At 44.4% G+C, this 12815-nt stretch overlaps 1 protein-coding gene across 1 annotated transcript in view; it reads right to left on the reverse strand.

Moving 5' to 3' along the window:
* The window catches only part of LOC144768676 (butyrophilin subfamily 2 member A2-like), a 341821-nt gene that overhangs the window by 113493 nt on the left and 215513 nt on the right, over nucleotides 1–12815 (reverse strand). The window contains exon 6 of the mRNA XM_078652503.1: nucleotides 9418–9555. Within this exon, the coding sequence (XP_078508629.1) occupies nucleotides 9418–9555 (138 nt within the window). The remainder of the gene's footprint in view (nucleotides 1–9417; nucleotides 9556–12815) is intronic.

The following is a 12815-nucleotide window of genomic DNA, read 5'->3' on the forward strand; positions in this document are numbered from 1 at the left end:
ACTACAAATAATTAGAAATACATTAAATGAAGTGGCACACTCTACTATCAAAAACATTAGTAAAATAAACTGTTAATGATGGATTGAGGATCAATAATACTAGTATTGCTTTTTCTTTGTGGCTGAAGACAGGTACCAGCATTCATGTGTAATGCAGTCACAACTGCAGATAGAGTAAAGCAAGAGGCATTACATTCTTCAGAGTATGGCTTGGTCGTAAAATTTGTTACAGCTAAACGCGGGTCTCTGCTCCTCTGCCTTTGTTAAAACATGGGTCAAAGGTGTTTTTTTTTTGTCCTCATATCCACCATGGTATAAGAAAGCCATCTGAAACAAGCCATAGAACCGCTGTCTCAGTATTATACTGGATGGGATCTTATAGAGTGGGGGGGCCCGACATCCCACAGCTGTTGCTAGCTTAGTCTCATTATTGGCTGCCTTGGGGAAGCCCACAGCATGTCCTGAGCCGGGCTTTGACCGGCTACCTGCTGTGCACATGGCTGAAACATGGGCACCATAGCAGTGTAATCATTGGACCCGGGGGGGGGGGGGAAAACAAACTGATTTTTAATGTGCCCAAACAAGCATGTGCCAGAAGGCTCTTTTGTTTTTATTCCCCAGTCTAGCTAGGTCCATTCTGGCCGTCTGTAAAACAGATGCCAACCAGTCCCCGTGGGATGGAGGTAGTGGGTCCTTCCACCTCGTGCAGATCTCCCTCCTTGCCAAGAGGACCGTGTAGAAAACTAGGCTTCTAGCTGCTCCTTGCGCTCCTGTTAGGATCCCAAAAATTACTAATGATAGATCAATGATAACTGGGAAACCCAACGATGTTGTAAGAGTCTTCCCAATAGCTTCCCAGAATGTAGCAACCCGAGGGCATTCAAAAAACATATGAGTGTCTGATGCTGCAAGCAGTCCACATCTTGGGCATGCCACTGGATTCCCCAAAGCAAATTTAGAAAGCCTCTGGGGAGAGTAATACGCTCTATGGAGGGTGTAAAGATGATTCCTGCGAAGCCATGAGGGCTTTACTATACTCTTTAAGAGCTCAAATGAGGTGGACCAAAGTTTTTGTAGATCTTGACCCGTTGTTAAGGTACCCCACAGATGGACTGGTAGCGTAAATTCCCCATCCGACTCCTCAAGCAGGAGTTTGTACCATTTTGAGACCTCATTTTTAGATGGACCAGTACTCACTAAGTTAGTTATTAATTGACTGTACCCTCCAAGAAGGAATCTATTTCTTTTTAAAGGTGGAATTTTATAAGCCTGTGTCCAGCTACTCATTTGTGGGTATTTAAACCTCGAAATGGTTGACCCTGTCCTATTCTGGAGGTACTCACACGAAAGCAAATCCCCCTCATAGAAGAGATCCCCCCATACTTTAAGGCCTGCCTCTTTCAGAGGCATCGCTAGGGTGTCTTCTTGCCAGGCCGGGCTTTCAGGTAACCCCCAGAGCGGTGTCTTATCACAGTAATACCCTTGTTTGATTAAATTTGTTAACTCATTCCACATTTTCGCTAATCCATATAGGACCTTCAATTTGATCTTTTTAAAGAATTTCGGGTTGCCAAATTTGAATAGGTACCCCGACTGGCTAAGACCTTCCCCCTCCAACATGGCTGAAAACATCAGGCCTACCCCGTGGTCAGTCGTTTTTTTTAGGAGCATTCAAATATGAGACAGCTGAAACGCCCAAGCGTATAGTTTTAGATCCGGGGCCGCTAAGCCCCCCTTCTCCCATCGCCTTTTAAGCTTCTTCCAGGCAATTCTCGGTAATTTTTTGTTCCAGATAAAAGAAGTGATATCTGACTGTAATTTGGATATATAAGTCTGATCAAAATAAAGAGGGATGGTATTGAAAAAAAATGAGATTTTGGGCAGAATGGACATTTTAATCAAGTTTACTCTCCCAATTAACGACAATTGTAGATGGGACCACGATTGCATCAATTTCCTACACTCTTTTGCGACTGCTGTGAAGTTTACTAAAGCAAGTTTGTTGAGATCCTTTATTATGTTTAAGCCCAAATAACGCATTGATTCACCCGCCTGAACTTCCAATGCACGCACATCATCGTTCCAAACCAACATCTCTGTCTTGGAAGTGTTGATCTGGTACCCTGATATCTGACCAAAGCCCCGAGCGATTTCAAATATTACAGGTAGAGCCGTGGTTACATCTGATGTGAGGATAAGCAGGTCGTCGGCATATAGAGCTACCTTTCTCTCCCACCCTCTGTGACAAAAAGATCTGATGGTAATCTCTCTCCTCAGTTGTTGTGCGAGAGGCTCAATGTAGAGGTCAAACAGCAGGGGGGAGAGCGGACAGCCCTGCCGTGTCCCTCTGGTTATAGAAAAAGAATCTGACAACTCCCCATTAATCAGAAGGCTCGCCACTGGGCTACGATACAACAGACCAACTGTTCGACGGAATCCCTCACCCACGCCGAACTTGGCCAAGGCCCCCGACAGGTACACCCAATTGACCGACAGGTACACCCAATTGACAAAGGTGTTTTATCACATGAGTTCATTTGGTTTTGCTCAATATCACCTAATATGCAAGCCTACATAATATAAGGCCAACTTACCTCTACACTGACTTTTCAAGTGAGGGAACTTTTTCTTTTGCATCCTAAACGTTCACACATTCATTTTGTGTGATGTTTTAGGTGACTTCAGTTTTTCTATCAATTTAGGGAATCTCAACCATGTGGCCTTTGGCTCTTCTTGAACCCCAGGGTCACTGAGTCAGCAGAACAGATGCATCACATACAATCTTTATACATATATGATCCTGCCTTGCATCCCAAATAACTGAATAAACATTAACACAGCAGATTCTTAGACACAGAAGACACTAAAAATTACAGATAACTGAGAATTCTCGGACTGTTCCCTGTAAGATAACCTATATCCTCACGTTATTTCAATTATGGCCCCTTACTAAATAAGAGCATAATTGTTTTAGGGTTGTGCCTCAGCCCCAGAATGTTCTAGTACCTCTGTTATTTGTACTGTTCTTAAAGGAAAATGCTACTTACCAGTATGCATCTGTTCTTGGCATGTAGAGGTGGTCACCTGTATCTGTTGCAGTAGTTTAAAAGACAGTTTTAAGTACAGCTTGGCCTACAGCAGCTTGCTGCTTGGCTTGTACGTCAACACAATAGTGTTTAGTAAATGTGTGTGTGTTGTAGACCATGTTGCAGCTTTACAGATGTCTTCTAAGGGAATGTTCCCTAAGAAAGCCATAGAGGTTCCTAGTTTGTGTGTGGAATGCGCTCTAGGAGGAATTGTTAATGTACGCTTTGCTTTTTTGATAGCATATTTGGATTCATTTAACAATCCACCTTGCAATCCCAGCTTTAGAAATGGGATTTCCTTTATGCGGTGGAGAGAAAGCTACAAACAATTGTTTTGTTTTACGAAAGGATTGTGTCCTGTCAATGTAATAAAGAAGTGCTCTTTTAACATCTAAAGTATGTAGAGCTCCTTCTGCTAAAGAGTCAGGGTTTTGAAAAAACACTGGTAACTCTACTGATTGATTAAGATGAAAAGGGGTGATGACTTTAGGAAGGAGTTTTGGATTTGTTTTGAGGACCACTTTGTTACGAAGTAACTGTAAGAATGGTTCCTGTATAGTGAAAGCTTGAATTTCACTTACTCTTCTAAGAGAGGTAATGGCAATTAGGAAAGCTGTTTTCCATGTGAGGAGTTGTAGTTCACATTTGTGTAAAGGCTCCAATGGGGGACCCATGAGCCTAGGAAGAACAATATATAGGTTCCATACTGGAGAGGGTGGTAACTTAGGATGAATGATCCCTTTAAGCCTTCCATAAAGGCTTTAATTGCAGGTACTCTAAATAATGACAGGTGTTGTCTGTTTTGTAAGTAAGCGGCGAGTGCTGCTAGATGCAAACGTATAGATGAATATGCTAGATTACATCTTTACAAATTCAGTAGGTAGCAAATGATATTTTGGATGGAAGCATCCAGTGGATCAATATGACTGTTGTTGTAGTAAATGGCAAATCTTTGCCATTTTGCAGCATAGCAAGCTCTGGTAGTAGGTCGCCTAGCTTCTTTAATGATGTTCATACAGTCTGGTGGTAGGTTAAGGTAACCAAACTCTAAGACTTCAGGAGCCAGATCGCTAGATTCAGCTGACTTGGATCTGGATGTCTGATGTCTCCATGGTTCTGCGTTAGCAGGGATGGGGACAGGCACAGTTTTTGATGCGGAACTAGTGAGAGTTCTAGCAGAGTTGTGAACCACGGTTGGCGAGCCCATGTGGGAGCTACTAGAATTAGTTTGAGAGACTGTTGTCGGAGCTTGCTAGTGGGAGTGGCGGAACAGCGTAGGCAAAGCTGCCTGACCAGTTCATCCATATCGCATTGCCCTTGGACAACGGGTGTGGAAACCTGGCGGCGAAGGTTGGGCATTTTGCGTTGTCTTGTGTGGTGAACAGATCTATGTCTGTTTTGCCCCACTTAAGAAAGAATGGTAGAAGAACTTGTGGATATAGTTCCCATTCGTGAATTTGTTGTGTCTGTCGACTTACCAGATCTGCAATCTGATTGTGAACTCCTTGAAGGTGTTCGGCCAGTAGATATATTTTCTGAGGTATGGCCCATCTCCAAATGGTCTGTGCAAGCTGGGACAGTTGCAGAGAGTGTGTCCCCACCTGTTTTTGTATATAGTACATGGCTGTCATATTGTCCGTCTGGATTAAGACAGCTTTGTTTTGTACATGTATTTGAAATGATTTTAGAGCTAGGAATATTGCTAATAGCTCTAGATGATTTATGTGGAGCACTCTGTTGAGTGGTCCATTTGCTTTGAGTTGTATGTTGGAGGAGATGAGCTCCCCAACCTGTGAGTGATGTGTCTGTTGTAAGTACTATTTGTGGAACAGGTTCTAGAAACGGCCGCCCTTTGGACAGGTTTTTGGTGTTACACCACTGCAGAGAGCGATGTGTGTGGCTGTCTATCAACACCAGATCTGCAAGATGTCCTTGAGCCTGGTTCCACTGTAGTGCTAGACATTCTTGTAATGGACGCATTTGAAGTCTTGCATATGGTACAATAAAGATGCCATCATGCCAATGAGTTGCATGAACACTTTGGCTGGAAGAAAGTGTTGGTTTTGAAATTTTGCAACTAAGGCCTGAATGCTCGCTATCCTGGCTGGACTGGGATATGCTAGAGCTGTAGAAGTGTTTATTGTGGCTCCCAGATATTGGTGTATATGGGAGGGTTGGAGATGCGACTTGGTGTAGTTGATTGTGAGCGCTAAGTTGTGTAATGTTTGATGAGTGTGATGAACACACTGATTAAATGACTTGTATTTTATTAGCCAGTTGTCGAGATATGGGAAGACATGAATTTGTGGTCTTCTGAGATCAGCTGCTACTACTGCAAGGCACTTTGTAAACACTCTTGGTGCAGTTGTCACTCCGAATGGGAGGACTTTGAACTGGTAGTGTTGTCCATCTAGTACAAACCGTAGATACGTTCTGTGAGAAGGATGTGTGGGAATATGGAAGTAGGCGTCCTTGAGATCTAGTGTGGCAAGGAAGTCACCTTGTTGTAACAGTGGTAGCACTTGTTGTAGAGTGACCATGTGAAAATGATCTGACTGCATATATAGGTTGTGGGGCCTGAGATCGAGAACTGGTCTTAGTGTCCCGTCCTTTTTGGGTATTAGGAAGTACAGCGAGTAAACCCCTGTCCCTTGATGCTGTAAGGGAACAATTTCTATTGCATTCTTTTGAAGCAATGAGAGAACTTCTTGTTTTAGTAGCGTAAGATGTTCTGTAGACATAGGACGCTGCCTGGGTGGTATGTGTGGAGGGGTAGCTGTTAGTTCTAGGCCGTAACCATGTTGGATAATTTGTCTCACCCACTTGTCTGTTTTGATGGAATTCCAAACTGGTAGGAACTGTGTCAATCTCCCCCCGACTGGAGTAGGATGTTGCGGGGGGGAACGGAAGGAAGTCACTGTTTAGTGCTGGGAGAGGTACGATTGGTGTTATCACCTCAACCTCTTCCCTTATTGCTGTTTCCTCTATATCCTCCTCTGAAATATCCTCTATTGGGGGATGTTTGTGTGTTGGATTTAAAGGAAGAGGAACTGTCTGCTCCCATTTGTTTGGAGGCTCCTCTGTAGAAGGAGCGACGAAAGGAGCCACATGCTTGTGGGGACTGTAAAGCTCCCATTGATTTGGCAGTTTCAGTGTCCTTCTTCTTTTCTAGTGCAGTGTCCACAGCCGGGACAAAAAGTTGTTGTTGGTTAAAAGGCTGACTAAGAATATAGTTTGCATTTCCTGCTTAAAACCTGAGATGCGTAGCCAGGCGTGACGCCTAAGGAGCACACTAGTATTTATGGCTCTAGAAGCAGTATCTGCTACATCAATTGCACATTTTATTGATGCATTTGAAATTAGTTTACCCTCTTGGATTAGGTCATTTGCTTGTGTCTTGTATTAGTCAGACAAAAGCTGTAGAAGGGTTTCTAACTGGTCGTAATGTGCCCTGTCATATCTTGCGAGCAGTGCTTGGGTGTTAACCATTGCGCCATGTATTGGCTGCTTGGGCAGCTATTCTTTTGCCAGAAGCATCTATCATTTTGGATTCCTTATCAGGAGGTGGAGCTTCTCCTGAGGTTTGGGAGTTAGCTCGTTTCCTAGCATTAGAAACAACTAAAGAATCTAAGGGCATTTGACCATTAATATAGGCTGGGTCTGAAGGTGCATGCCTATACTTTTTTTCAGAATCCTACCCCATACAGGATCTTTAAATACTTCAGGGGCATGCTTAATAGTCCTTTTATCAAAGGTAATATTTGTACTGACTTTTGGGACTGCTCAAAAGTATCTAATTAAAAGTCATCCTCTGCTTCATCTAAGTGCATTGTAACACCATGATAGATGGCATCCCTATTAATTAAATGTCCAAAACAAATGTTGTCTTCACGAGGAGATGGTTTTAAGGGGTATGTGTGCGGACTTGGGATGTCTGGGATGTCTTGTGGTACAGGATACTCCCAATCAGGTGGGTCAGTTGGGTACATGAAAGAGTCATCTGGGTCACCCCCAAGCCCCATGTCCTCATCATCCTCATTAGGTGGGGGTGTATGATGTGGAGAAAAATGAGGTGGAGAAGTATGAATTGGAGGTGTAACAGGTTTAGGCAGAGGAAGAGGGTTAGGAGGAATTGTAGGAGAATAAGGGTGCATAGGAGATGTGGCAGAGTTCTTCTTCACAGGCACTGGAGGAACAGGTGCTGTGCCTAGTTTCCTCTTTCTCTGTAGTTCAGTGGTGACATGTCCTGTTTTTGGATCAATATAGATATTTTTCTGCTTTGGATCGATAGGATCTTCTTCATGCTCCGCTATTGGGGCCAATTTTTTCAGTTCCGAGTGGGGTTGTTGCCTGTTTTTATCTTTAGCCTTAGGAGTTGTAACAGAGTCCATTGGCGTAGCTTTTGGCTCCGAGGGTTTCGTTTTTGGTGCCAGAGCTGGCTTTTTCGGCACAGATGCCATTTTGTCTACGGGCTTAGAAGGTTTCGAGCCTGGTTTGTCTTTCTAAGTTGACGGCGTCGGAACCGGTTTCGCAGCAGAGACTTCTTTCAGTTTCGGTGCCGAAGGCGCTGAAGGGAATGGAACGTGTGGTTTGCTCGGTCCCGAGCTACCGGAAGGCTTTTGGATTTTCTTCGGAGCCGAGCTGGAAGGCGGGGCTTCTGAAGTTTGTTTTTGGTCTCGACTGGGCCCAGGAGGCGGAGTATTGACCATTGCCTTCTTTGGTGGAGGGGTTGGGGTAGGGGCAGTAGTACTCACGCGTTGACCCGGAGTAATGGAGTCATCTGCCTCTGAAACGATTTCGAGATCTTCTGAATCTTCTTCGGGAACATCTGGACCTTCATCGAAGATGTCCACTGGTTCCGGAGCTGATCTCTGCAGGATGTGTCAACGGGCACTTCGATCTCGGATGGTTTTCTTGGATCGAAATGAAGCACAGGCTGGACAGCTGGACTCATCGTGTTCCGGTGATAGGCACAGGTTACAGACCTTGTGATGGTCAGTGTGCGGGAACTTTGCTCCACACTGGGGGCATTTTTTGAATAGCCTCCATTCCATGGGCTGTAGGCCTCACGGTGTGGATAGGCCCCACCGGCCGACGTCGACGACCGGAATCGAAGCGATGAAATCGATCGGAAGGCTTTGTTGTTTTTGAAGTTAATCTGAAAGTTTAAGTAAGTTTTTTTGCACTGAACTAGTAGTTCGAAGCGGAGCGGAAAGGTTACATCCGAACCCGATGGTGGAAAAAAACAATCTAAGGATGGAGTCGATGCCCATGCACACTATCGTCCAAGGGAGGAGTCACCTATCTCGTGACTACAAAGACTTCTTCCAAGACAATAACAAGGTGCAAGCATCCGAGCCCAAAACCAGGTGGCAAACTAATGCTCAGTGTGAGATCTGCAGCTCATATAGCTCGAACATATATTTCTCTATTTTACTGCTTGTAAATAAACAGCTGGAACATGAATTTATTGTGAGTAATCATTAGTGTCAAATAAAATGTAAGACCTTGGGACAGCAGTGGTATACAGAAGTTCCCACAAAGAAAACTTCCCGGCAACTACTGACTGCCCAGGACCAAAAAAAAACTGACATGGGCAAATAGCGAAGACTGCAAGACTGAAGTGACCATAAGCAAGCTCAAAATAGAAACTAATACTGTGGGATATTCATACTGTTCAGGAATTAATAAATAAATGTGACATACCAAAATATTCACAGTTGGCTTTTCAAAATATTTGATAGACCTCTTTTCTATTCTTAGGCCTTCATTCAAAGTTTGGAGTAACCCTGAATCTTTCAGAAACTGAGTTACCAAAGATACCGAAGTACAATACGTGCCAACTCTCAACTTCCCCCAGACTTTTTACCAGTTATATGCTGGTGAAATTTCTGGGTGGGTAACATTTGAAAAATAAAGCAATACCACTGGCAGTGGGTGCGAAAACACAGAATCCAGCTGGAATGCCACTTTTCTCAGGGTTACACTAAGGGAATTGTTTGGAATACCACAATATTCATCCCATGTTTTCCATTTCTCCATCGCATCACCTTGAAATTCTATTTTCAAGCCACTTCACAAGGACTACGCTTCATACAAACGCTGAAATGAAGAGCAGTGGGTGTCCAAGGAGGTCCATGAGGGTGAATTCCAGGCTAGATTTCTCCATAAGAAAAATGTTTAAGCATACAATGAACTAAATTAAACTCCTCATTAAGGGCAGGGATTACCCTAAAATCCGGCTAAGATCCGGGCCTTTGGGGTTTACTTTGGAATTCCCCAATAAAGAGATCCCCGAAATTCCCTGAGGAAGAGCGTGAAAAATATTTACCTTCTGAATATTTGTGACGTTTCTTTAAGAGACGGCAATAAATCACAAATACAACAATAATCACAGCAAAGGCACAGGCAATGACGATGATGGAGAGCTCAGGTCTTCTCAACGAGGACGTCTTCTTAAACCATGTTTCTGCAAACAAAATAAAGATAAAAACTTTATATCATCATTTTCACACATGACAAGTGGCAACAGTGTAGCCGTTACATTGGGTGGCCAGAATACCCTCAGAAGAAATACCCCCATTTCACCACAACACTCAGACTTTACTGTGAAAGGTCAAAACCCCTTTAACAAATACACATTCTGCAAATCGACCTATACAGCTAACTATATTTCTCCGGGGCAGGAGGGTACAATGTGATAGAGGCACAATAGAAAAGGTCCATAAAGAAGCATATATCTTGATTTTTTTACACTGTATGCGGACATGGTGCAAGAAAATGGGCTTTTTACAGGTCAACACCCACTTTTTTGCCCCCATGTTTGACTGCTAGGTACTGGTACAATGGCTCGGAAATGCCCGAGACCATCTAAACAGGACTCAGTGTATGTGCTCTGACCACTGAAATGGTGCATGTTTAATTGGCGTGTCCCAATTGGCATAGCATAACTTACTTGTAAGACCCTAGTATATGGTACCAGAGGTACTCAGGGCCTGTAAGTTACAGAGTTCCCCAGGGACTGCAGTACTGGTTGAGCCGCCCGAGCGGAACAAGGTAAAACATGGCTCCCCATCTACCACTACAGACTGGAAGGTCAGTTTAAAACTGCTAACTCTACTTTCCCATTTAAGGTAATGGCATAGCACAAACCTCCCTTTTTAATGTATATAAGTCACCCCTATGGCAGGCCTAATGAGTCCCAAGGCATAGTGCTGTACATTAAAAGTGGAACAGGTACTTTTATATGTTCCAGCAGTAAAAACCCTAAATTGTCATTTTTACTGTGGAAAGGCTAGTTGGCCCACTGGCAAGTACAGAGTTATAGGCTGGCAACCCTGCTAACTTCTGAATGGGACTACTACGGTTGGTACTGTTTGGTATCAAAAGAATCAATGCTTTAAATATGATTTAATGTTTAAATAAAATTTAATCTCACTGGTGAGCAAAGTGCAACTTTAAAGGTTGCCACTTTAGTTGCCCAAGGTTTCCAGTGCTTCTTTACTGATGTACATGGGGTTTGTCCTGCAGACAGTTTTCTGTCCTCCTGGGGAGATGTGCTAAAGACACAACAGGGGCCTTCAAGGGACGTATGTGTTCGCTCCATCTTGCAGGAAGCCACACGGGTGTTAGCCCAAAAAGAGAGCTTGAAAGGAGAAGCCACCCTTGAAGGGAAAATGGGCGACACTTAGGAGAGGAGCACTCTATTGTTTAGGCAGACAGATCTGGCACCCAGAACTCAGATCTCGACCCACTTGAAAGAAGGGGAGAAGATGTGCCGTAACCGCTAGAGCGGCTGACTTTGAAGTTGGGGAACCAGGTTCAAGTCTCGGCGGAGGCTCAATATCTTGTTATTCTGGGCAAATCACTTAATCTCCCCATGCCTAAAACAATTAATGTATCCATCTGTAATGCAGATGGTGCTCATGTAAAGTGCCTGGATACCTTCGGGTTGAGTTCATGCTATATAAACCCCCCCAAAAAGGGACTGAAGGAGGACTGCCCTGCTGCACCACTGAAGACTACACCTACTGTGACCTGCTCAAAGGAGTAGTCTCCAGAGCCTAGTCAAGTGAAGAGACTCAAAAGGCCAGCCGACTGGCCTCCTGTTTGCAGCACAGGGACACAATAGCTGAAGAAGCCTGCTGAGGCAAATTTGTAACCCGAAGTTTCAAGCCGCTACCACTGCTGCCATGCAGCACCAAGGCCTAAAAGCTGCAGCATAGAGTTGCCTGGACCCGGGCATGCTGTTGGAGAGTTGCTGGGATGCTCAGAAAGCAAGATATCAACTCAGAAGGACTAGCATGTAACCTTGACAACAGATGATGGTAATTCAGTGGCAACTGAACTTCAGCCAGCCCGCAGAGGACTTTGTGGGATGTCGACCCTGCTAACAGTACCCCCTCTCCATCTTTGTAGCTGAGAAATCCCTGAAGGAAGACCCTCTTCGACTGTACCGCATCCACAGCATCTCAGCATTCTTCTTCTCTTGTATCAGGACCACTTCGCGGATAAAGTGCCTGGAACTGCTGAAGGACTGCTTCCTCTGTGAAGGTAACTCTTTTTGAGGACCTTGTTGGTCTCCCTGACTAGCTCCCTGACAGAGTTAGTCACCCCAAGTACCCCTAACCAATTGCATTGACACTTACCTATGTTTTCTTAGAAAAATTTCTGTGTTCAATTGTTTGACTATGCCAAGGCTTGTTCATGGTTGAGTGAAATTGCTTTGATTTATTATTGTTTGTAAAATATTTATCTCTGGAACCCTCCAGTCGAGCCTTTTCATTCTAGTGTCTAAATTCTTGCAAAAATATAGTCTATTTTTACAAATTTGTGTCGGATTTCTTGAGTGTTATGTTGATTTCTTCTTCAATTGTTTTGGTGCTGTTTAAATGCTTTACACTTGTTACTCTGTGTAAGCCTTGCTACTCAGTTCCACAGCTACCAGGGTTGAACTGAGGGTTTGACAGACAAAACCGGAGGGTCCTAAAGGGGTAGGTAAGTGTATTACACAGGGAGGTTGCACTACCACACAATATAATACATGGCGAGGGCGGAGTTATAGTTACCTTAGGTCACGAGTTATAGTTACTTGAGCTAATTTTAACTAGAACTGCTGAAATTCTATGCTGTTGCGTCTGTAAACTCTAAACCCAACTATAAATTCCCTGAACCCTTAGATTTTTTTCTAAGGTTTTAAAAATGCAATTTCTTAACTACAACGTCCCTGTAACCTTTGATTTCTGCAGTGAATTTCTATGGCTAAAATCCCCCCTCAGCCTCCAACACAAAACTGCTACAGGGAACCCACCATATACTAAAAAGGGGGAGGGGCACATAGCCCCCTCCCCTGGGCCAAGTTTGGCCCTGGGAACTCCATCTCCCGGGGGCTTGGCCTTATCATGAAAGAGGAGGAGGGCATGCTGCTCCTCTCCCCGGGCCAATATTAGCCCTGGGAACCCCATACCCCAGGACAGTCCAGTAAATGGTGGGTGCCAGGAACCCACCCAGGGCACCCACTGCATGTTTGCTGGGGGCCACGTGGCGGGGGAGCTACACTGCCCTGGTGGCCTCAGCTGGCTTACTGCCTCCAGCAAGAGCCGGCACTGCTCTTGCCCTCAAGTAGCTGCATAAAATGCTGCTCCCTGCGGGCTGAAGCAATTTTTTCAGCTGTTTCCGTGCCCGCTTCCCAGTGCAACTGCGAGCTGGACCGATACGGGTAGACCCAAC

This window comes from Lissotriton helveticus, chromosome 7 (genome assembly GCF_964261635.1).
Source record: "Lissotriton helveticus chromosome 7, aLisHel1.1, whole genome shotgun sequence".
Classification (NCBI taxonomy): Eukaryota; Metazoa; Chordata; class Amphibia; order Caudata; family Salamandridae; genus Lissotriton; species Lissotriton helveticus.